This window comes from Arabidopsis lyrata, assembly GCF_000004255.2.
Source record: "Arabidopsis lyrata subsp. lyrata unplaced genomic scaffold ARALYscaffold_2, whole genome shotgun sequence".
NCBI classification, from domain to species: Eukaryota; Viridiplantae; Streptophyta; class Magnoliopsida; order Brassicales; family Brassicaceae; genus Arabidopsis; species Arabidopsis lyrata.
In genome coordinates, this window is record NW_003302554.1 from 3,128,042 (window position 1) to 3,151,616 (window position 23,575).

Sequence of the window (23,575 nt, forward strand, 5' to 3'; positions counted from 1 at the left end):
TCTTCTTAGAGATATGCAAAGATATATATAGAGATATTAGAAGGGCTTTGTGTATATGAAGAATATAAGAAACAAGTAAATTGCATGAAAGGATGCAAGTAGCGTGCATGTTGGAATTGAAAAAAGCTAATTAAGTCAGTAATTGCACCTATATCTAGCTCGTAGTTGAAGCTAAAAAGTCTCTTAAATCCTTTATTATATGTGTGTATTTGAATATTTTATTGGCTCCAATTGGCTGAATTCTCTTGTGGTGACGTTTGGAATTTTGACTTAAGGCGTAACTTGATAAATTTCGTTCATTGGGCTCAACACTTGATAATTTCCAATGGTTGTTAGCAGATGATTCAATTGCAAGCATGCTTTAAGTTATGTAGACAACATTTCAGAACATATTTTCTTGGAATTAGTATTCTCGTTAATGTTAAGCAGATAGTTGTCTAACTCTACTCTCTTGTTTTATTCAGATGAGAAAAAATAATTATGCAGAGAGAGATTAATTATCCTAGCTTAGTTTAAAATTTGATGTCAAGATTCTAAATTTATTCGTAATTTACAAGTTTCATAGAACTAAGCATCAAACTCTAACTTCTCTCCACATTTCCTCATGAGATTAATTGAAATAGCTAGATATCAATCACAGATGGTTTTTTAATAGTTTAGTAGGATTTTGCTGCCAGTTTATCGCTTCTAATCTTCTTTTGATGATGTGATTTAAACGAAACCCTGACTATAAAAGAGACCTCTGAATGGTGTCAATAGTACCATTTTTGGTTATTGATTGAGATAAAAATGTGGAAGCAATAGTTCAATGTTCGCAGTTCGCTAATTAAGATCTTCTTAGTTCCAGGAGAGTTTTAATTACAAGGAGAAGCTACAGAAAAACAAAGGAGTTAGTTCTGTTAATTTTTTGAGAATTCTTTCTAGCTAAGTTTTATTTCGATTGTGTTCCTATCAATTTATTTGATGTGGATTCTTAATGGCCTCCTCTTTTTTTGTGACATCATGCTATTACCTTTTTAAATTGACATTTTGTGAATATTTCCGCAAATCTATTGAGATAATTTTGCACTAGAACTAGTCAAAATTTTATGTTTCCAAACGGTAAAAAGACGACATAATGTTACATCAGATTTTAAAAACTTCGTAGCTTAATCGTTACCACACAAAAGATTAAAAACGAGAAAATCCAAAAGTTCAAAAAACATAAAAGGCCCAACTACACAAAAGCCCATCATATAGCCCTAAAGACCCGACCTGAACTTCACCGAAGCAAATCAATCAACGATCTCCTAACCCGACCTAATTTCACCAAAGCTTGTGAAAGAAGCAATCGCTTAACAATTCTGATCAACAATGGCGGCCACAGCATCCTTGGACTCCTTCAAGAGCTTGATACTATTCTTCAGCTTCTCTCTCTTGCTCGCCACCAACGGAGATTCCTCCAACATCTTTTCAACTCCTCCGCCATCTCTTGGATCCACCATCTCCGCCACAATCTCCTTCTGAAATTGACAGTTTACGAGAGACTTCACAGATAGCTGAAGATACAGAGCAAGGTTATCTACAATTCTCCGTAGGACGATATTCCAGTAGGATGTGATTCTTATCTTCATGTCGAAAGCCGGAATCAGTAAATGAGCGTGATACTTTCGTAGATGCGAGATCTTCACATTCCCAAATCCACTCATAGAGAAGTAGTCAGGTTTGTTCCCATTTTTCAAAACATCATACATGAAGCTCTCTTGTTCACCAGTCTTCTGAGTCCAAGACGTCATATACTCAGGGCTACATGTGTAATCCGTCAGCTTCTCCATCTCAACTATCTCCATCACTCGATTCACAGATTGTTCTTTGATCTTGGATATTAGATTGCGACCGGCTCGTTTGATGGAAGATTGAATCTGTGGGAAATTGTCAGAATGCTTAGAAATGACTGATGAGAGAACAACTTCAATGTAGTCCCATATCTTGTTGATGAATTCAACTGGCTTGTCATGTATTTCATCAACATGTTGTGAAAGAATAGCAAAGAAGGCTGATCTAGGGATGAAATTAGGCAGTCCAACACATTTGCATTCATCAAGAATCTTGATCTCATCCATCAAGAACTCAGTCACATCCTTTGGCTTTGCTTGCAGATCATCAGAGAATTGACTTAACATATCAGCCAAACGAGCAGTACAATGCATGTTTTGATCATCCGGGTATTCAGAGAAGTCTCCTTGGACAAGAATTCTCAATAGAGATTCTTTAGCAGAACCAATAATATTCATCAACGCCATTAATGCTTCCCCTGTAGAAGCCATTACCATTGGTAGCTTGTTTAACTCAAGAACAGCGGTGTCCAATTTCTGGTTGATCTTGCGTACAATATTAGGCAAACATCTGGCAATCATGCTTGCTTGGATAAGCATTAGCTTCTGAGCTAACACAGGGTTTCCCACGATGTCTTCATCAATCAAGCTTAGCACTGGATGAGTCTTGAAAAGTAACTCTTCTTGCATTCTAGCTTCTTCATATGTCTCTTCTCCAATGCGGTTTCTGACGCACACATAACCAAGTACAATACTCACATCATCTGCTGTTACTTTCTGCAAAAGACCTTCAGGAGCCATGTCAGCCTTTGTCACAACAGCCAGAGTACGTTGACCGGTTTTGTCCACTTTTTTAGACATGCGAATGGATTCGCAGGTTGTGAAGTCGACCGTAGCTGAAAGAACGTTGAGGATTATTGATTCTTGAGGCTCAATGTACTCCATAATCATCCCAGAGATCTGCTCATAAATATTTTCCGGTTGACCATTGACCGGAACTCGAGTTATACCGGGAAGATCGACCATTGTAAGATCTGGAACACCAGCCTTCTTCACATGGAGGGTCAAGGGAGCGTCTGAGACCCCTTTACCAGATCCTGCATCACAAGTATTTTATAAGTACTTAATCATTGTCAATACTTGTTAAACCTCAAACTCATAACATTGTAACAGTTATAGCAAAACTTAAAAAAAAATCAGATGAGTAAAGACCAAACTAGTAGTTCATATAACACCTCTAGGTACTTGTGTTCAGATAAATGTCTCATTCTCAATCATCTCTCTTGCAGGTTTGCAACAAAACACACTTGACACTTAGAGAAAGAGAACTTACCAGCAATCACATCTGTCGCAGCACGAATAGCTTCAGCGATGTGTTCCTCGTCCGTAGGAACCACTTTGTCGCTATACTCAAGCCAGATCTCAGGTTCAGGGCTAGAGCTTCGCTGAAGCCTCATGACAAGAGGAACCCTAGTGCAGATTCCTTGCCCACGAGGCAAACTGATTCCTGCCAAGGATTCAAGAACACTTGACTTTCCCGACGACTGGTCTCCAACCACGACAATGGTGGGAAGATGGATCCCTTCTCTCATCACATTGAGGTTCCTTAACCTGTCCACAGTGTCAAGCAACGGCCTGATTTGATCATTATACGAAGATACAATCGGTGCTTCAACAGGAACAACATCTTTGTTGCCACGGGACTTCTTTATGGCAATTGAGAGAGGAGGAGAGGTTTTTTTAGTCACAACTTTCTTCTTACTACTAACCATTTTCTTCTTGAGACAAGACAAGAGTGGGAGAGATAGAGACAGAAAAGAGATGTTTTAAGAGTAAGTGATGAGATTCTTCTAAGAGATATGCAAAGATATATGTATATGGAGATATTAGAAGTAAACGTTTGAGATAAAAGGATGTGAGTAACGTGCATGTTGGAATCTTAAACAAGCTAATTATGTCCATAATTACACCTCTATAGACTATATAGCTCATAGTTGAAACTAAAAAGTCTCCATTAAATCCTTAATTATGTGTATATCAATATTTTACTGGCTTTAATTGGCTAAATTTTCCTATGGTACGTTTCATAATATCAGGTACCGTTTGAAATTGTTACAAAAGGCATAGCTAACAGAGCGTTTTTTATTGATCTCAAGATTCAAGATCTTATTGTTTATGCTCTGCTTTTCTCTGTTTCTTACTTTGTCTTCATTTTCTATACTCTGTTTTTGTCTCTGCTTAATAATCTTTGTAAATGGTTCTTTCTCATTCAAATAAATTTCACATTTAAATAACAAAAAAACAAGAGTGGAAGAGAAGAGACGTAAAAGAGAAGTAATTATAGTCTTCTAGATGTGTAATGGTGCATCTTGTACTCTTGTATTTAAAGGTAAATTCATTGCTTTATATATGTGTGGTATTTTTTTGTTTTTTTTTTCATAGGCAGCAAATGTTTGTAGCATTTAGTATTTAATTTTGTGAAAGTGAAAATTGTATATAGCACCATCGATGCATATTCCTCCTTGGACATCTGTGTAAGAATCTCCGGTGACTTCAATCTTTCTCCACTCTTTTTGTTGAGATCTCAGTGTGAAAACGAAATGCTCCTGTTCTATGTCTTTCCCATAGCGGCCGTAGCCATCGAACACCATCACACATCATCACTTTTCTTCCCAATGAAATGACGCCACATAGCGCCTCTTACAGCAACAAAAAAACCTTAAATTAGAAACGGACTTTGGCTTTTATTTATGTTTGGATTTATATTTGGGCCTTTTATTACAAGAAACTATGGGTAGAGCCCATTGCTGTTGCTCTAAAGCAGAAACTTTCTTTATTTAATAAAATTTTTGATGACTTTCAAAAATTAGATCATTCGTTTTCCATGTTTCCATTAAAACAAGTTTAGGCACTAAGGCTCATATCACTAAAATACCACTAATTCTATTGGCAGGTAGATGATTATCCCAAATTTGACATATTAAATTAATACTTAATCATTGAACTTAGATTTAAAAATACAATGACATTTCTACTATAATTATAATTCTGTAAAGAAAATAATACTATGACACTCACTGCAATTGCATAGCCAAAATACGATTAGAACCAAACCGAGCCAATCCAAAATTGTTCACAGATCATGGTAATTACATCATGGTTAAGCTTGAACCAAAAACATGTTAGGCCGTTACTAAACCAAAAATTTAAAATCTCGGGTTAATTTAATTTTACGTTAAACATTTCGCACATTACAATCGTGACGTGTCCAAACTGAGATTCAAATTTCTATTTTCTAAATGGGCGGCGTTTTTGTTTTCTTGAAATTGGAGTTTTTTTATATAACAAAAACAAAAGTAGAGTTAATAAATAGTCCGTTAGAAGACGATCGTCTACAATTCCCTCTCCGATCTCTCTCATAATTTTGAAACCCTAAATTCTCCTTACCAAAAAAATGACTGTAAATTTTAAGAAGCGGTACTTTCCCGGCGACCTTGCTTAAGCCACCGCCGACTAGAATCTAGAAAAGGCGTTCTCTCAGGTTATCGATTCAAAGGTCAGAGGTTCTTGAATTCTGGATTAGTCGAGTCAATTTCAATTATTCTGGATCTGTTACTTGATTCGATTTACTGTTACTATGTCTCTCTCTTTCTTTATTACTTAATTTGTCATATCGTTACGTTAATCTTCCTGATTTTATGAGCGATCGTTTGATTTTGTCATTTCATTGCTTTTTCAATACCTTCTGATTTATGATTTGTTTGATTTGGGTTTTACAGATCACTAGCGATCGCGAGACTGGGAGATCGAGAGGAATATGATTCGCGACCTTCAAAGAAGAGAACAAGACTGTTGAAAGGAAGCGACGGTTGATGAGGCCGTGGTTGTCTTAGCCGCCGTGAGGGATCTGGTTGCGGTGGTGGTGGGTGGCCGCGGTGAGGGCGGTTACGGAGGCGGTGACGGAGGTTTGTGTTTTTTTTTTTCAATCGAATTTATTATGTTTTTAATTCCACCGTTTCAAATTTCTTGCGTTCGTGTAACTCTGAGAACCCAATAAATTTGATATTGAAATTTACCATCCGTTCCGATCCGATCAATTTTTGGTATACCTTTTCATAATTTGTTGTGTCTTTGGTTGATAACGAAACTTTTAGAAATCAGTCTGGTTGTGGAAACTCATAGTGTTTTATTTGTCTCTCAGTGAATTGGGTTTCTATTAAGAGCAATGGTGATCAGATTTCATTGCAATGGAGATCATATTTCACTTTTGAGTTCTCGATGAAAAGGATTGTCATTGCCACTCGTAGTTTTACAGGTTTGTTGTTTTCATTCATATGTTTAGATTTTTTTCATTCTGCAGTTGTATTGAAACTCGCTTATAGTTATCCAAATGGTGATAGAAAATTTTACAAGAAACTTCTACATTATTTGTGTTCTGTTCATAAGATCGGGCTAGGTCGTAAATTAGATAAGTGAAAAAATATTGTACTTACTCATTTATTTTGATCTTAAAAGACTATATATATGAGTTAATTTCTCTGGTATCTTGTGTTCTCTTTTCTCAAATTTTTGTGTAGGAAGCAATTGACGATTCTGTTTCCTTTGGAAGGAGTTTGATGTTGTGTCACTTTTCTTCTGCAACAACAAATTGCAGAGCCAGAAAATTCTTATGGTTTGTTCGCAATCATTCAACCAAATGCATACACATACATGCACACATACATCCATGCAGTCATTCATACACACATACATACATACATACATACATACATACATACATACATACATACATACATACATACATACATACATACATACATACATACATACATACATATATACATACATGCATACATACATAAATGCATACATACATACATAATCTACATTGCACATATTCATAATTCTTTCTCTGTTTCTTTGAGTCGTTGTTTACTTACTTGATTCCTTAATTCTTTATCTGATTGTTTGCTTGCTTTACTCCTTTTACTTCTTCATTCCTTGTTTTGTTACCAACTTCAGAGATTTGTTGTTTACTTCCTTGTGTGCGTGCTTGCTTCCTTAATTCTTTGTCTGATTCTTTGTTTTACTCCTTTTATTTCCCCATTCCTTGTTACCAGCTTCAATGGTTTGTTGTTTGTTGCTTCCTTGATTCCTTGTTTACTTACTTCTTTGTTTCCTTGCTTCCTCATTAGCTTCTTGCTTCCTTGCTTTCTTGCTTACATGCTTAACTTGATTCCTTGCTTACGTGCTTAATTTCTCACATACTGTCTTTTCCTTAACTACTTGAATTTCTTTTCCTTATTTTCTAACTTGCTTGCTTATTTGCTCACGAACTGTCTCAGTTTATCAAATATGTGTTTTATTTGAGATAGTTGTAGGACTATTTCAAAGTCCTTCAGAGCAACCAATCAGCTAAGTTATAACTGTCTTAACTTGTCAGACCAAAGAAACTAAGCTAGACAAAGTTTATTTGATTCTCTCTTATCTTTCATTTTTAAGATTCAATGTGCAGTGCCAGAAGTTTCTAGAATATTTTCATCTTGGAGTTAAACATTACATTCCGACAACAATGAACTCCCACTTGTAAGTTTTATAACTCTTATTAAGGCTCCATGAATTTTTTTCTTCTTTTATGGAAACAACAACAACAATCTATTTTGAAAAATAGGCAAATTTTATGTTTGTTGAAGGTGTTGGTGGCTGAGACAAGCTCACGAATCATTAGAAAATGTAGTACTCATCGATCTCTATAAGGTAAATAAACTCTAACCGAGACCATTCTCTTGTTTCTCTCAGTTATTGTTATTAGATCGTAGAATTGACAAAATTGGATCGGAATTTTGAGCAGAAATGTGGAACTACAAAAGAGCAAGTTTAGCTATTGAAGCAAATTTTGGATTATATCAGGGAGAGGCATTCAATGGAAAACCAACAAACACTACGAGATCTCATGGAAGGAAATTTCAGGTCACGGTCGAGAAGGAAACATCTAGGATCTTGGTAAGACTAATCCCACTAGTCTTTAGTTTTGATTAGATTTCTGAATTCTCTTGTTCAATGAACTGATGGATTTAAATGTGATGTTACAACAGCTGAAGCTGTGTATCGGTAAACTCAAGTGATAGAGCCAGATGCAAACAAGGCTTGTAAAAAGTTGGCAAATATAAAGTGCATGGTCAAGTCTTACTAAAGTGGCTAGAAGGAATGGAGAAAAATCTTTTCAAAGGAAAGGTTTATAAAATACTGTTTTATAAACGTAGTATGCCCAAGATGCATCTTTGGTGCCTCAAATCTAAATTTCATATTTTCGCGACTTCATCTTCTCTCAACATGCAAATAGCTCTTGCTAGTACATTAACTTTATTGCGTTTCTGCAACCATACATACTAATTGTGAAATATTAAGATTTGTTTCTATGTATTCTTGTCTTTTTTTCAGAGTCAAGTTGGTATTATATTTGAGGCTTCGGTTGGAGATGCTTATCAAGAAATGTGGCATGAAGATTGTCAACTCTGCAAAGCCTGTGGAACAGATGAAACTCTTGATAAACACGAAAGGTTTGCTTACAATGTTCAAAGTTGTATAGATTTCAGTATTTGTGTTAACTCACATCTCTCTTGGTTCATCTCAGATTAAGGAAGGTAAGGAGAAACTATATATGCAGCTGGCTCTAACATAAGTAGATCGGAACATTCAAAAGAAACTTCATTAAAGTACCTTTCCAACTCGATTGACAAAGTCTCTCATAGAAGTTTCTGAGTGCTCAAGTACTGATGTTCTTGGTATCTGTTTTCCAGGACTAGTGGGTGGAAGATATTTTGGATGAGGTCAACGATGGAGACAGTAGGATGCGAGTTGCGTGGCCATACGCTTCCTCTTTTTCAAAATATAATGCATCGCTTTGAGGTTGGTTGTTATATACACATTTTGGCTTGCTATTCGTTTGGATCTATCTATGGTTGTTATCTATTCGATCAACGTTTTGGTGCCATATTACAGATTCAAGTATATTCAGAACCAGAGTCTTCTTGAAGTGGATTAGTCAGACGATGAACCACTTTGAACAAGTGAGGTATGCAAATGAGTTAGATGATCAACCTCTTTGAATAAGAGTTTGATGCGGAAGGACTTCTAATCATTTGTGAAGATCTCATGGCAAGAAATTTCAGGTCACGGTCGAGAAGAAAACCACTAGGATTTTGGTAAGATTAATCTCACTAGTCTTTAGTTTTGATTAGATTTCTGAAGTCTCTTGATCAATGAATTAATGGATTTGAATAAATGTGGTGTTGTAGGGAACTTTGGATGGGCTTATATGCAACTAAAGGACTATACAACAGCTAAAGACGTGTATTTGAAAGCTACCAGAAGGAATGTTGGCAAACATAAAGTGCATGGTCGAAGTCTTACTAAAGTTGTTGCAAGGAATGGATAACCTTTTCAAAGCAAAGGTGTGCTTCTAATACCTGTTTTAGAAACGCAATATGCCTATTGCCTAATCTTTGTTGTCTCGAATTTAAATTTCATATTTTCGCAACTTTACGTTCTCTCAAACATGTAAATGTTGAGTTCCTGCTAGTACATTAACTTTATTGTGTTTCCGTAAACATACATACTAGTTGTAAACATCTATATTAACATTTGTTTCTGCGGATTCTTGTCCTTCTTTCAGATTCAGGTTGGAGATGCTTATAACCTAATATGGTTTGTGAAGCCTAAAGAAACATATGAAACTTCTGAAAAACCCGAAAGGTTTGCTTACAATGTTCAAAGTTGTCTAGATTTCAGTATTTGTGTTAACTCACATCATCTCTTGGTTCATCTCAGATCAAGGAACGTAAGAAGAAAATATATGCAGCTGGCTCTAACATAAATAGATCTCAACATTTAAAAGAAACTTCATCAAAGTACCTTTCCAACTCAATTGACAAATTCTCTCATAGAAGTATCTGAGTGCTCAAGTCCTGATGTTCCTGATTTCTGTTTTACAGGACTAGTTGGTGGAAGATATTTTGGATGAGGAAAACGAGAAGACTATATGGATGCGGAGTCGCATGGTATCGCTTTGAGATTGGTTGTTATATACACATTTTGGCTTGCTATGCGTTTGGATCTATCTATTCGATCGACTTAAAGGTTCCATATTACAGATTCAAGTATATTCAGAACCAGAGTCTTCTTGAAGTGGACGAGTCAGACGAGGAACCACTTGACACAAAACAAGATCAGCTCTTTGAACAAGTAAGGTTTGCAAATGAGTTAGATGATGAACCTCTTTGAACAAAAGTTCGATGTGGAAGGACTTCTAATCATCCGTGAAGGATTTATCTGATATAGATTTGGATGTCAGTAATAACCAAGGTAGATGTTTCTTTGTAAACTAATCGAGGAAGAACATTTCTGGAAAGACAAGGATCAAAATCTATGATCATTCTTCTTTAGTAACTCTAGGGCTTATATATATATATATATACACACACATATACAAGGTATTCTAGTTTGTATCTAAATATTTTACTTGTTGGTTTCAGTTGTTCAGGGTTTCAGATATTGGCGTAAGAAGGCTGTCAAGTCCGTGAAGCCTAAGGAACATATAAAACTCCTGAAAAACTTAAAAGGTTTGCCTATAATGTTCAAAGTTGTCTAGATTTTAGTATATGTGTTACGCTTTACATCTTCTCTAGATTCATCTCAGATCAAAACTCATGGTGACAAAATATGCAGCTGGCTTTGACATATAAATCACAACATTCCTATGAAGTTTCTGAGTGCTAAAGTATAGATGATGTTCTTGGAGGCCTTGATTTGATCTCTGGAGTTATCTTCTAGTTTCTTAAGTTCAATCATTATCCCAGGTATATCTTTAATCTTTTTTAGCTGCGTAGTATTTCGTTTCTTCTCTTATCACTTGAATTTATCATCTCTTTTATTTTTATGTTGTAGCAGATTTCATAGCCAAACGAACTTTGTGAACCAAAAGAAGCTATGTGGTGAGTAAACAGGTATAGACCATTTACTTTAACAATGCTGTCTTTCCTTTGACAGCGTGATATCCCAACACATTGCATGTATGCATCCACTCATGTACACATGCATATATTCATGTTTGCATACATATATACGCATACATTTATACATACATGCATATATTCATGTGTGCATACATACATACATACATACATACATACATACATACATACATACATACATACATTCATGTATATTTTGCTTCTCAGTTCATTGTTTGCTTCTTTATTTACATTGTTAACTTGTTTTACTGGTTCTCTTCTATGTTTATTTTGCTTATTTCATTGCTTAACTTGGTTGCTTGTTTCTTTTACTGCTTGTTTACATGCTTCCTGCTTTGTTCCTTTGATCTTTGCTTACTCAATTGCTTCATTCATTTCTTAACTTGCGTGCTGCTTTGATTCTTTGATTCCTTTTTTATTTCACTGTTTGCTTACATGCTTAACTTGTTTCCTTCAGTAATTGTTTTGCTTATCTAGTTCACTTCTTCCTTCTTTGTGTCTTTCATTGCGACCAATTCACATATTTTTATGATGATTCGATAGTCGCTTTTGTATTCACAAGTGATTTATTAAAGTATAGAATCAATTAAAGTTGGTTTATGTCAACCTTGTATTGGTTTAATGTCTGATTTACTCTCATACTATTTAAGAGACGATATTGTAATCACTTTGGTTAAGATAATTAATGAGAATGAGTTTGTTGCTTTTACTCTCTAACAAACTTTTCTCGATCTCGATAATCCTCTAACATGATTGAAAAAGACATACAAATTATATTTCAATGTTAATTTGTAAACAAAAGTACATTGTTGAAAGTATTATCTTTTAAAAGCTTTTGCCCTTATTAATCCGATTTGTACCAAAAAGAATAATATTAAACTGAGTTTTATGCAATCTGAAATTGCACCAGACCCTGAATTAAAAAAAAAGGAACCTAAACCTCCTCAACTACATATCCTACCGCGTTCAATCATATGATTCATATCCCCGCATCCGTAACTCCGGTGACACAATCCAACACAGTCAAAACGCTGTCATCTCAACTGCCTAGAACCTCACCCTCATCAAAAATTTTACGTGCATAAAAAGCATGACATTCACTTGATATAATGCTATGCTAAATATACACCACACCACAAATTCACGTTTTATAATACATCAAAAACCATTGAGACGACGTTCATTGAGTAAAAGTAATCGAAGCAATTAGTCACATTGAAAGGAATGTTCACAAACCAGATAAGTACTTCGACTAGATACATCAAATATCTTTAATATCCATCTATACATGCAATTCACTTTTCTAGAATCAAGCAATGTGCTCTTCCTTCTCTCTGCACATGCAGTTCACTTTTGAAGTTGTGCTTCACCCTAGCTTTTCGGATAGAGTTGCCACGAGATCTTCCCGAGCTTTCGCTAAGGCACTTGGGAGATTTTCAGGCTTTCTGCCGCCTGCCTGAGCAAAACTGGGTTTTCCACCACCTCCTCCGCCACATAGCCAATGAATTTCCCTGCTTGAATTCCTAGAGAGACTACTCCAACTAAACTAACCTTGTCTTTTTCTGGCGATGAACCAAATGAATTAAACATTCACATGAAGACTTTTAGTTGAAATTATAGTTTCTTTGATCTTTACTTAATTGCTTCATTCATTTCTTAACTTGCGTGTGCTGCTTTGATTCTTTGATTCGTTTTTTATTTCACTGTTTGCTTACATGCTTAACTTGTTTCCTTCAGTAATTGTTTTGCTTATCTTGTTTACTTCTTCCTTCTTCGTGTCTTTCATTGCGACCAATTCACATATTTTTATGACGATTCGATAGTCGCTTTTGTATTAATTAAAGTATAGAATCAATTAAAGTTGGTTTATGTCAACCATGTATTGGTTTAATGTCTGGTTTACTCTCATACTATATAAGAGACGATATTGTAATCACTTTGGTTAAGATAATTAATGAGAATGAGTTTTTGTTGCTTTTACTCTCTAACAAACTTTTCTCGAACTCGATAATCCTCTAACATGATTGAAAAAGACATACAAATTATTTTTCAATGTTAATTTGTAAACAAAAGTACATTGTTGAAAGTATTATCTTTTAAAAGCTTTTGCCCTTATTAATCCGATTCGTACCAAAAAGAATAATATTAAACTGAGTTTTATGCAATCTGAAATTGCACCGGACACTGGATTAAAAAAAAAAAAAAACCTAAACCTCCTCAACTACATATCCTTGAGTTCACCCAACACAGTCAAAACGCCGTCGTCTCAACTGCCAAGAACCTCACCCTCATCAAAATCTTTACGCGCATAAAAAGGAAAAATACTTGGGTTCACCCTAGCCTCTTTTATTCACCTCTAGGGGTGAACCTCTTATGTTCACCTCCTTTATTTCATCCAATCAAAATCTGGCATCTAATAATAATAATAAAAATTCATTTAACTATAAAATTTAATTTGCCACTAAAACGAAATTATGTATCGGTTTACGTTTATTAGAAAGGGTTAGGATTTAGATTTTATGATTAAACGAGGTTAACTATCGGTTTGGATTTATAAACGGGTTTAGATTTTATAATTAAACGAGGTTAAATGTCGGTTTGGGTTTAAAAAGTACGATTAGGGTTTAGATTTTTTTACGATTAAACGAGTTTAAATGACGGTTTGGGTTTGCAAAGGAGAATTAAGGTTTAGATTTTGTAATTGAACGAGATTACGAAATTATGTATAAAGGGTTAGGGTTTAGATTTTATGATTAAACGAGGTTAACTATCGGTTTGGGTTTATAAACGGGTTTAGATTTTACAATTAAACAAGGTTAAATGTCGGTTTGGGTTTAGAAAGTACGATTAGGGTTTAGATTTTTTACGATTAAACGAGTTTAAATGACGGTTTGGGTTTTCAAAGGAGAATTAAGGTTTAGATTTTGTAATTAAACGAGATTATATATCGGTTTGGGTATAAAAAAGTGGTTATGACTTAATCTTATTGTTTTATTTAGAAAGTATTAATTGTTTTAATTTTTTGAAGTAGATGACATGGTAAATTCTAATTGGATAATTAAAAGGGGGTGAATGAAACTGGTTCACCTTTAGGGATGAACCCAAGAATTGCATGACATTCACTTTATCTATACTATTATTTTTGCAACACTTTGGTGACAGGTGGATAAAAATGCTTTTGGGTTAATCGGATATCCGACCAGTTTTTTAAAATCCTTCACAAAAAATTTGTTGGGTCAGGTTATATTTAACCCAACTCATACACCGGATATTCCATATTTAATAATTTAGATATTTAGAAGATTTGATTAAGATTTAGAATTATGATTCTCCTATCATCTTTGTTTGATTTGTTTTTAACTGTTTTGAATCATCATATAATACATAAAGTAAAAAAAAAAAATCAATTTTTTTCTACATATACTGTGATTCGAAATTTTAAAAACGGACATATATTATCTAATTGACGAAAATATGTGTTCAACGTTCTACATCGATTAAAATATTTAGACAATGATTCAGAATCATATCATAAATAAGATCAACATTAATAAAATAAATGAGTTTTTTGGCCGGACGGGTTTGGCGGGACGGGTTTTTGAATCAACAATAATAAAAAGATTAAAATATCATTAATCTGCCGCTTCAATACGGATTAAATCTTTATTTTGTTTTAATACCACCAATATTAGACATATTAAATCAGTCTCAATTAGAAAAGATTATATAAAACCAAAAATTGTCCCGTGGTATAATGTTACTTAATAACAATATTTATAAAATTTTAAATATCATTAACATGCCGCTTTAATACATATTAAATCTTCAGTTTATTAAAATATAAATATCTTAGAGAATGATATGATTTGTAAACTTTTATATATAATAAATAATCATTAAATTTTAAAATAAAAATAAATCACGGGACGGGTTAAGAAATTACGGAACGAGTTATATTTCGGAAAGGATTTATATGGCGGACGAATTTGAATCAATATTTATATACCGCTTTAATACGGGTTAAATCCTCAGTTTATTAATAATTGTCTCGTGGACTCGTGATATACCGTTACTTAATAACAATTGTAAACTATAATATAAATAAATATGCTATAAGGAAATACAAATCACAAAATATTTTTATACTAACTTTAAAATTAACTTGATATAATGTTATGCTAAATATACACCACACTACAAATTCACGTTTTGTAATACATCAAAAACCATTGAGACGACGTTCATTGAGTAAAAGTAAATCGAAGCAATTAGTCACGTTTGATAATATCAGGTACCGTTTGAAATTGTAACAAAAGGCATAGCTAACAGAGCGTTCTTTATTGATCTCAAGATTCGAGATCTTATTGTTTATACTCTGCTTTTCTCTGTTTCTTATATAGCGTGGATAACTTGTTTATTGCTTTTCTCGCGTTTTATAATTGAACCTAGCTTTTTCCCCAAAATTGATTTTGTTTAGGGTTTTAATAAACCACAAATCGAACCCTCTTTTTCAAAAGAAGGTTCAATTCGGATTAATAGATCTTGGTCGGGTCAACGGTTTAATCAAGGATAATCGATTTTAAAACGCGATTTATCGATTTTAAACCATATTTGTGACGCTTAATTGATTTTGGTTAATTAGACGGAATTATATAAGATTGGGTAGAATTGAGAAGAATATATGTGGTTTATGGGGAACGAGAAAGAGGCTAAAAATATAGGGGCACCTAGTTGAAATGCTATATTACAGGGGGACAAAGGCAAACTGCCCTATGATTTTAGATTGTGACATGTATCTTGATTTAATTTAAAGTTTTGCATTATGACTTTTAATTTATTTTCCTAATTTGAAATACGTGATGATTTAAAATAACATTTTCTATTGTTTATTGGAATTTTCGTTTGCGGTAAAGAATATGTAAGATCAATATATGATTCTTTATGATAATTTTAATATACTTGTAGTATATTTAGATTGTTTATTTTAATTTATGGAGATTTTTAGAGGTAGTGGTAAAAAGCATTATTCTTATAATTAATTTTACATTTTTAAAATTATTTAAATTTGTAATTACTTTCAATTATCTTTTTTTTTTTATTTTAAAAAGGAAAATTTTGTTTTACACGTGTCAAAATCTAAGATCGATAGATTTGACACGTGTCACGATCATATGAGTTATTAACTTTGAAAACCATACTTTATATAATAAGATGGGTTCTCAAATGCTACTAATACTTTTTTTGCTTGACATTTTGAGAATATTTCCATAAATTGAGATAATTTAGCGTTTATAGTCAATTAAATAAAAGATATATCCATAATGCATGTTAAGCCTATTATGAAAAGATAATTTTTTATACAATTTAAATATGTCCATAATGCATGTCAAGTCTATTAAAAATTAAAAACTTTTAAAATAAAAAATAGAATATGTAGGCTGTTAAAGAAAAAGGATCTAAAAGTCTGTTTAGAGGAAAATTGCTTGTCAAAGTTGTAACAAATTGATAAATTCAAAAGAAAAAAAAAAAAGATATAGCACCGACTAATCGCCCTCGTGGAGTTTTATTCTTGGAATGGGCCTTCTCGTTTTGGGCTTTTTGCTTTTCAAATTTTGAAATCTTCGGTATCATATACACATTTAATTAAATTTAACGGAATAAAATTGAGCCATTATAAATATAAAGTTGAAAGAAGAAAACGAAAAATAGCCGTTCGAATTTCGAAGAGCGCTTGGGTCTTCTTCTCTCGCTTCATGAACAGTATGTTTCTAATCCAAATCTTCTTTTGGTTTCTTTGTATGAAAGACTTTTTGGAAGAGTATTCAAATTCTTTGGGTATTCTCTCAAATCTCGTGTGATTTCTCTCTGTAATTTCGTTTTTGTCTTGTCTATTTTCAAGATTTTGAATCGCTTTTAGTCTCTTGATCTGGGTTTGTTTTAGATTTCAGTGCCGATAACAATTGATTGATAAATTAGGGATTGTAGTTGTATTTTCGTTGATCGTTTCTATAGTCATAAGTCATAACATAAACATAGCGAGAATCGAAGTGATTCATGTTGATTTATGGCTGTTTAGAAACCCTAATGTTATGCAAACTTGGGTATTGATTGAATTCCTCTAATTTTTATATAGCGGCTTGAATTTCTATGCAGAAAAAAGTAATTCTGATGTTTGGGGACAAACCCTAAATTTCCGCTACTCGCTTCTATGGACGCATCCTCCGATAACTACATATCTATTCACCACCATGAAAAAGGTACAATTTTGTGCTTCTTTCTCGCTGAATGTTACCCATACAATTTTTTTTTTTCTTTCCAAAATCAATTTGTTCAATTGTCTTCTGGGAATTTTGGTTCGTAGTTGTACCAAGAAAGCTACGAAGTTGATCACAAAGCTTTTAGAAATCATTCAGGCGGTGGACAGGACATGGACCTATCAGAATTCGTACCAAAATTTGTCATGTCAGTTTTTGTCTTTTATTTATTTATTCACGGTATGTTCTCTTCAATCCTCTTCTTCTTCTTGGTCTTTTGAGTTTGTTTCTACAGGTTGATGTTGTGTCTCGTTTCTTTTGCAGCAACAAATTTCATAGTCTTATGTGACATATCTCAGAAACAAGAGAATGTTATATAGGTTCTTCTCCAACACATAAAGAATGCATATACATATATACATGCACATACATCTACATTCATACATATATGCATACATGTTTGCATACTTGATTACTTGTATAAATTCACTCTTAGTTCCATCTTTCATTATTTATCTACTTGCTTTCTTCATTCTTTGTCTGCTTGTTTGCTTATTTATTGATACCTTACTAGCTTCCTTTGTGCTTGCTTTCTTTCTTTCTTACTTGGCTTCGTTGCAAGCTTCTTCAATTACATGCTTCTCAATTTACTGTTTATTTAGTTGCGTGTGTTTGCTTCCTGCCTTGGTTGTCTGCTTTCTTTCTCTTCCTTGATTTCTTGTTCCTTGCTGAGTTGTGTGCTTTATTACTTGTTCCTTGATTCCTAGTATACTTCCCTGCTTGCTTCCTCACTTTCTTTCTTGCTTGCTTCCCTTTTTTTTTTTTTTAAAAGTCATAGCTCAGTTCCTATCTTCTTATATTACTACCTTACTTTGTTGTTTATTTATATTCTGTTTTCCTTGGTTGCATGTGTGTGTGTGTGTGTGCTTGTTTGCTTTTCTTGTTCTCTTCCTTAATTCCTTGTTCCTTGCTGAGTTATGTGCTTTCATTACTTGCTTCCTTGATTTGTTGATTATTTTCTTACTTGTTTCCTTATTTTCTTTCATGGTTCCTTACTTAATTTGCTTACTTTCTTCATTGACTTTTTCCTTATTTTCTTTTCATGGTGACCACTTGTTTACATTGATCATGTATCTTTGATTAATCTAACAGTTTTTAAGTGAAAACAATCACTGAAATGCAGGATCTCCACTCGGTGATGTACCAAAACTGAATGGACTGTCTTATCGGCAATAACCATCTTTCAATTATTCATTCAAATTTGGTATTACTACTTAATCTTTGCTTGAACAAAAAAGTTGGGCCAGACGAACTAAACTAGAAAAAGTTTTATCATTCGTTTTTTGGAACTTGTAAACAGTGTCAAAGAACAAGGATTGTTGGGAAAACAAGGTGGCTAGGAATCCACGCAAAACCTTTGCGTACCACTTGTAAGTTGCCATATTATTAAAATCAAGGTAGAAACACAATCTTTAATACACATGCTTGGGTCTTCAATTCATTTTTCATAATGTTAATTTGTATAAATCTGTGCAGATGTTAAACTGTTTTATAACTAGAAATACATTTGTAAAACCTATTTGTATGTTGTTGTACGATTTGCAGCTTAAAGCACTACAATCAATAGCTCTGAAAAGGGACACAATGTTACATAGAAGGTAAAAAGTTTGACTACAATGGTTTTGAAGTTATTTGTAAATAATAATCTTTTGATATGTTCTTAAATCATAATCACATAGTATATGCAGTTATTCACAGGTCCATCAAAAAAGAGAACGTCTAGAGTTCCATCTTCAAGCGTCTTAAGTTGGACCCTTTCTCGCAGGTATTTGTCTTCACTTTTTTCTTTTACTTAAATCTTCCATTTTTTATTTTGTAGTAAGTTACATTCTCTTTGTCTGCTTTTATGGTTTGTGTCTACTTTCAGTTGCTTATCTTAGGATTAGGTCCTGGAAAGCAATGGACATATAGTCTATCCGCAATGGACATATACCGAATCAGATTAGGAAGGTATTGCAGTTTAAACTTGTCTTAATCTATATATAGTGAGTCCAATCAAAAGAAACCAACAAAGGATTATGAGTTTACATGTACTGTTATAGGCTAGAAAGTGGAAATTGCTGGAAGAGCTTGCGTCTTTGAGTAACACGCTATGCAAACCACTTTGTAAGTTATCATTTTTTTTCATCTCAAACAAATTCTCAGACATAAGACTATTCATTTTTTTGTAATCTTAGTATTAATGATGTTAAACTATTTCATATCCACATTGAAACTGATGCTACACCTCTGCAAACCACTTTGTAAGTTGTCGTTTTATTCATCTCAAACAATTCTCAGACATAAACTATTCGTTTTTTCCGTAATCTCATTAGTGATGGGTCGTCTTGATGTTAAACTTTTGTAGCGTAACCATTATGTAGCTCTGAAAATAGGTTAGTTGAAGTTACAGAGAAAAGTCAAGAATTGGTGCAGCATACCAATCAATGGAAGGTAATTCAATAGAAAAAAACTGAAACAGTCGTTTTGATGATTTTGATGTGTTCTCAAATCAGAAGGACATAATGTATTCCCATCTTTTGCAGATCAAAATGTTTGGAAGATAACCTCTATAGATCATCTAATTTCTTAAGTTTAATTCTTCTAGATATGTCTTCAATCTCTTTTTTATTTATTTAGTCTTAGTCTCTTTCTTTTACTTAATCTAACCCATTACTGTCTTTATGCTTTTCAGGTATACTTGCTTCACAACTTGCAAATACTGCTCAATACAATAACAAATCAAGACATGTTCTTACTCAAAAGTAATTTCCTTTGCTTAAATGCAACTTCAAATCAATCTGCGACACTGTTAGAGTATTTGTTAACCAGTTTCTCAAACTGTTTTAGGATTGTAAAGAGGAAGGTGACATAAGTTTTGATAAGCTACAAGACAGATCTAATTTGTCTAGAAGGATCTGGTCACATATATATCTGTTTTGTATATGTGTCGTAAAAAATGTCTCCGATACTTTTTCACAGCGTTATTTGCATATCAAACCTAAAGTTATTAATCATTTCCTATATGTTTTTTCTTTCTCATATTAGGTGTTAATATGCCCAAACTATGATGATGGTGGATCATCTCAAACGATCTTTGCCACATACCTATTAATCTCGTAAGTAGTTTTTTCGAAACTTTGTCACATCTTTACTTATGTTAACAAGTGAGATTTCTATATCCAAATTAAATTTATTAACAATCTCGTTTTTGTGTGTTCTTTCTCATTGTAGGTGTCATATCTAAACTATGGTAGTGATGGTAAGGTCATTTCTGAAAATGAACGTGTGCAGAAAATCGTTTTTTATTTTTGTTATATATCATTCTTTTGGTTTTGTTATTTAAATATATGATTCCAATCTTTACGTTTCTGATTTTTGGTATATAGGTTTATGCTCCCAAGATAGATGTACATAAAATTCAAATGAATTGCATAAAGCTGGTATATTTGGGTACGTTGTCAATGGTAATTATGTTATTTATATTGGTTACTTGGAAAGTATTTGCTCTACTCATGCTCTACTTAAAGCACTCAGAATTGATCATGTATCTTTCGATTAATCTAACAATTTTTAAGTGAAAACAGTTGAAGTAAACATTGAAATGCAGGATCTCCACTCGATGATGCACCAAAACTGAATGTCTGTCTTGTCTGCAGTTAACTTCTTTTGATCATCCTGTCAAATAAGGTATTGTTACTTAAACATGTCTTGAACAATAAAAAGTTGGTTCAGACGCTCTAAACCAGAAAAATGGTTATCATTTGTTTCCGGAACTTGTAAACAGTGTCGAGGAGCTAGGATTGTTGGGATACCAAGGTGGTTAGGAATCCGTGAAAAACCTCTGCATACCATTTGTAAGGTGTCATTGATAACAACCTCTGCATACCATTTGGTAGCAAGGCAATCTTTAATACCCATGTATGGGTCTTCGATTCATTTTTCGTACTGGTAATTTATGGTCATCTGTACAAATTTCTGCATATGTGAAATTATTTTATATCCAGAAATACATTGGTGAAACCTATTTGAATGTTGTTGTACGATTTGCAGCTTAAAATACTACACTCCATAGCTCTAAAAATTGAACACGATGCTACATAGAAGAAAAAAAAGTTAATTCAGTAGAAAACGACATAGAGGTTGATTACAACGGTTTTGAAGTTATATGTAAACTATTAAAATTTTATTTGTTCTTAAATTACAATCACATAGTGTATGCAATTATTTGCAGGTCCATAACAAAAGAGACAACGTCTAGAGTTCCATCTTCAAGATTCTTAAGTTGGACCCTTTCTCGCAGGTATGTGTTTTCAATTTTTTCTTTTACTTAATCTTTTGTTTTTTTCTTTTGTAATAAGTTACATTTCTTGTCTGTTTTTATGTTTTGTGTCTATATTCAGTTTCTTATTTTAGGATAAACTATTTTATCTCCACCCTGTGATGATCAAGTCCTGGAAATCAATGGGCATATAGTCTTATCTGCGATGATCACTTGTCTACAACCAAAATTACATATACTAAATCAGGTAAGGAAGGTATTACAATTTAAACTTGTCTTAATTTATATATAGTGAGGCCAATCGAACTAAACCAACAAAGGATTATGAGTTTACATGCACTGTCATTGGCCAGAAAGTGGAAATTGCTGGAAGAGCTTGCATCTTTGATTAACACTTGCTACGCCTATCCAAACCACTGTGTAAGTTGTCATTTTATTCATCTCAAACAAATTCTCAGACTTAGATGTTAAAACTATTTCATATCCACATTGAAGCTGATGCTACTTTTTGAACATGTAGCACAAAGATCCCCATTATATAACTTTAAAAATAAGACAACTGAAGTAACAGAGAAAAGTCAAGAGTTAGGAGCCCGAAATCAATTTGTGGAAGGTAATTCAATTGAAAAGACTGAAACCTATGCTTATGATGTGTTTTCAAATTAGAAGCACATAATGTATTCCCATATTTTGCAGATCAAAATGTTTGGCAGACAACTTCTAGAGATCCTCTAGTCTCTTAACTTTAATACTTCTTCCAGGTATGTCTTCAATCTCTTTATTCTATTTAGTCTTCAATTTTTCTCTAATAGTTTGAATTTAGTCCCTTTTGTTGTTATGAAGTATTAGATTTCAAAGCCAATGTGTCTAACGCGTAAACGAAAAAGTTCTACATATAGGTACTACGATCGGATTACGCCTTCGACGGTATAATATTTGACACCCAAATACTTTAACAATAATCTCCTTGATTTCATTTGATAGTGTGAGCTCGGTCTATCTCTTGAATCTTTGAACATATTCCATGCATACACACACATACATACATACATACATACATACATACATATGTTCATGCAAACACATACATAAATATTCATGCATATATGCTTCTTTGAATATTTGCTTTGTTTATTGCTTCTTTGCATAAATGCTTAATTTGTTAAGTTGTTTATTCTTTCCTTCTTTTATTTACTTCATTACTTTTTTCTTTCCTTGATTGCTTTCTTACCTGCTTAACTTGTTTACTTTCTATCTTATTTGCTTTTATTAATACTTCTGCTTAAGGCATTGCTTGTTCTTTGCTTCTTTGTTTAGTGCACATTGCTTGCTTCTCTGCATTGTTGACTTCTCTGTTTAGTTCATTTCTTGCTTCTTCTCTGATGTGGCTTGTTTCTTTGCTTTATGTATTGTTTGTTTCTTTGCTATATATGTTGAACTTGCATACTCCTGTAACTTGCTTTCTTAATTTCTTATTTGATTTTATTGTGTGAGTCTAACTATATGTCTAACATAGATTTTATATATAACTAGTATTTATTACTTTTTTTTTGTTAATTTATTGCGATAAGTATTATTAACTTATTCACACACTACCTCCCTACTGTCCAACATGAATTTTGAATTTTATTTAATCTTTTAAAAAAGTTATTACGACTAGCATTGTTATATACTTTTACATCTTTCTTTTATTCCTTATGCTTACTATTTTCAGCAGCAATAGAGACTTGAGAGATTTTGTAGGAGTATAAATTTGTAATATGATCATGTAAGAATTCTAGATTCGATGACATTATGTACGAACGATTATTTGTTTATATTGAAATAAATAAGATTTAATTGACTATGTTTTTAGCTCACAAATAGCAAAGAATACTCTATCAAACAACAGATTAATTGTTTCTATTTTTGTGATAAAAAAAATTACAAATCAACCAATTTTTCTAAAATTTAAACTACACACATACACAATTGTAACGTTAGCTCAACAAAAAAATAAATAACTAAAAATAGAGGATTTACATTCTATTAAAAGTTACAAATAAAATTTGTTATTTGCCAAAAAAAAAAAAGATTTAACATTTTAAGGATTTTATAAAGTTTTTGTCGACATTTGTATTTTTTTTTTTCTAAGGTTTAAAATAAATTTTATTA

At 33.0% G+C, this 23,575-nt stretch overlaps 1 protein-coding gene and 3 long non-coding RNA genes across 25 annotated transcripts; 3 read left to right on the forward strand and 1 right to left on the reverse strand.

Annotated features, from left to right (window-relative positions):
* Positions 1-988: 988 nt before the first annotated feature.
* On the reverse strand, positions 989-4,593 carry LOC9324203 (dynamin-related protein 4C). The gene is made up of 2 exons (XM_021035838.1): positions 3,148-4,593; positions 989-2,911 (listed from the first exon to the last, which is right to left on the reverse strand). Exons 1-2 carry the CDS (start codon positions 3,584-3,586, stop codon positions 1,335-1,337), a joined length of 2,016 nt encoding a protein of 671 aa, XP_020891497.1. The 5' UTR covers positions 3,587-4,593; the 3' UTR covers positions 989-1,334.
* Positions 4,594-4,751: 158 nt separating this feature from the next.
* LOC110224257 lies at positions 4,752-6,585 on the forward strand. The gene is made up of 4 exons (XR_002328929.1): positions 4,752-5,370; positions 5,594-5,779; positions 6,016-6,129; positions 6,392-6,585. It is a non-coding gene; the product is annotated as an uncharacterized LOC110224257 (long non-coding RNA).
* Positions 6,586-6,677: 92 nt separating this feature from the next.
* LOC9324204 lies at positions 6,678-11,555 on the forward strand. 8 transcript variants are annotated; one of them, XR_002328927.1, is made up of 18 exons: positions 6,678-7,400; positions 7,486-7,571; positions 7,666-7,817; positions 7,910-8,048; positions 8,256-8,374; positions 8,449-8,530; positions 8,615-8,723; positions 8,817-8,889; positions 8,965-9,019; positions 9,113-9,268; positions 9,490-9,569; positions 9,645-9,724; positions 9,809-9,874; positions 9,968-10,058; positions 10,155-10,178; positions 10,349-10,435; positions 10,542-10,672; positions 10,764-11,555. It is a non-coding gene; the product is annotated as an uncharacterized LOC9324204 (long non-coding RNA). The 8 variants fall into 8 exon arrangements; XR_002328928.1 differs by having other exon boundaries at positions 9,809-9,891; positions 9,968-10,178; XR_002328924.1 differs by having other exon boundaries at positions 9,968-10,178; positions 10,513-10,672.
* A 4,831-nt stretch (positions 11,556-16,386) lies between these two features.
* On the forward strand, positions 16,387-23,267 carry LOC9324205. 15 transcript variants are annotated; one of them, XR_002328937.1, is made up of 19 exons: positions 16,387-16,606; positions 17,000-17,103; positions 17,208-18,364; positions 18,461-18,530; positions 18,706-18,758; positions 18,849-18,925; positions 19,028-19,110; positions 19,203-19,266; positions 19,524-19,593; positions 19,686-19,904; positions 19,990-20,258; positions 20,374-20,401; positions 20,529-20,829; positions 20,927-21,281; positions 21,374-21,442; positions 21,543-21,668; positions 21,775-21,841; positions 21,942-22,034; positions 22,118-23,267. It is a non-coding gene; the product is annotated as an uncharacterized LOC9324205 (long non-coding RNA). The 15 variants fall into 15 exon arrangements; XR_002328936.1 differs by having other exon boundaries at positions 20,927-21,090; positions 21,193-21,442; XR_002328941.1 differs by having other exon boundaries at positions 19,990-20,100; positions 20,188-20,258; positions 20,927-21,442.
* The last annotated feature ends 308 nt before the right edge of the window (positions 23,268-23,575 follow it).

Coding starts and splice junctions, on each gene's coding strand:
- LOC9324203 (XM_021035838.1), bottom strand. CDS start 3,586: ATGGTTAGTAGTAAGAAGAAAGTTGTGACTAAAAAAACCTCTCCTCCT. Junction 2,912..3,147: donor TGCGACAGATGTGATTGCTG/GTAAGTTCTCTT, acceptor CTTGTGATGCAG/GATCTGGTAAAGGGGTCTCA.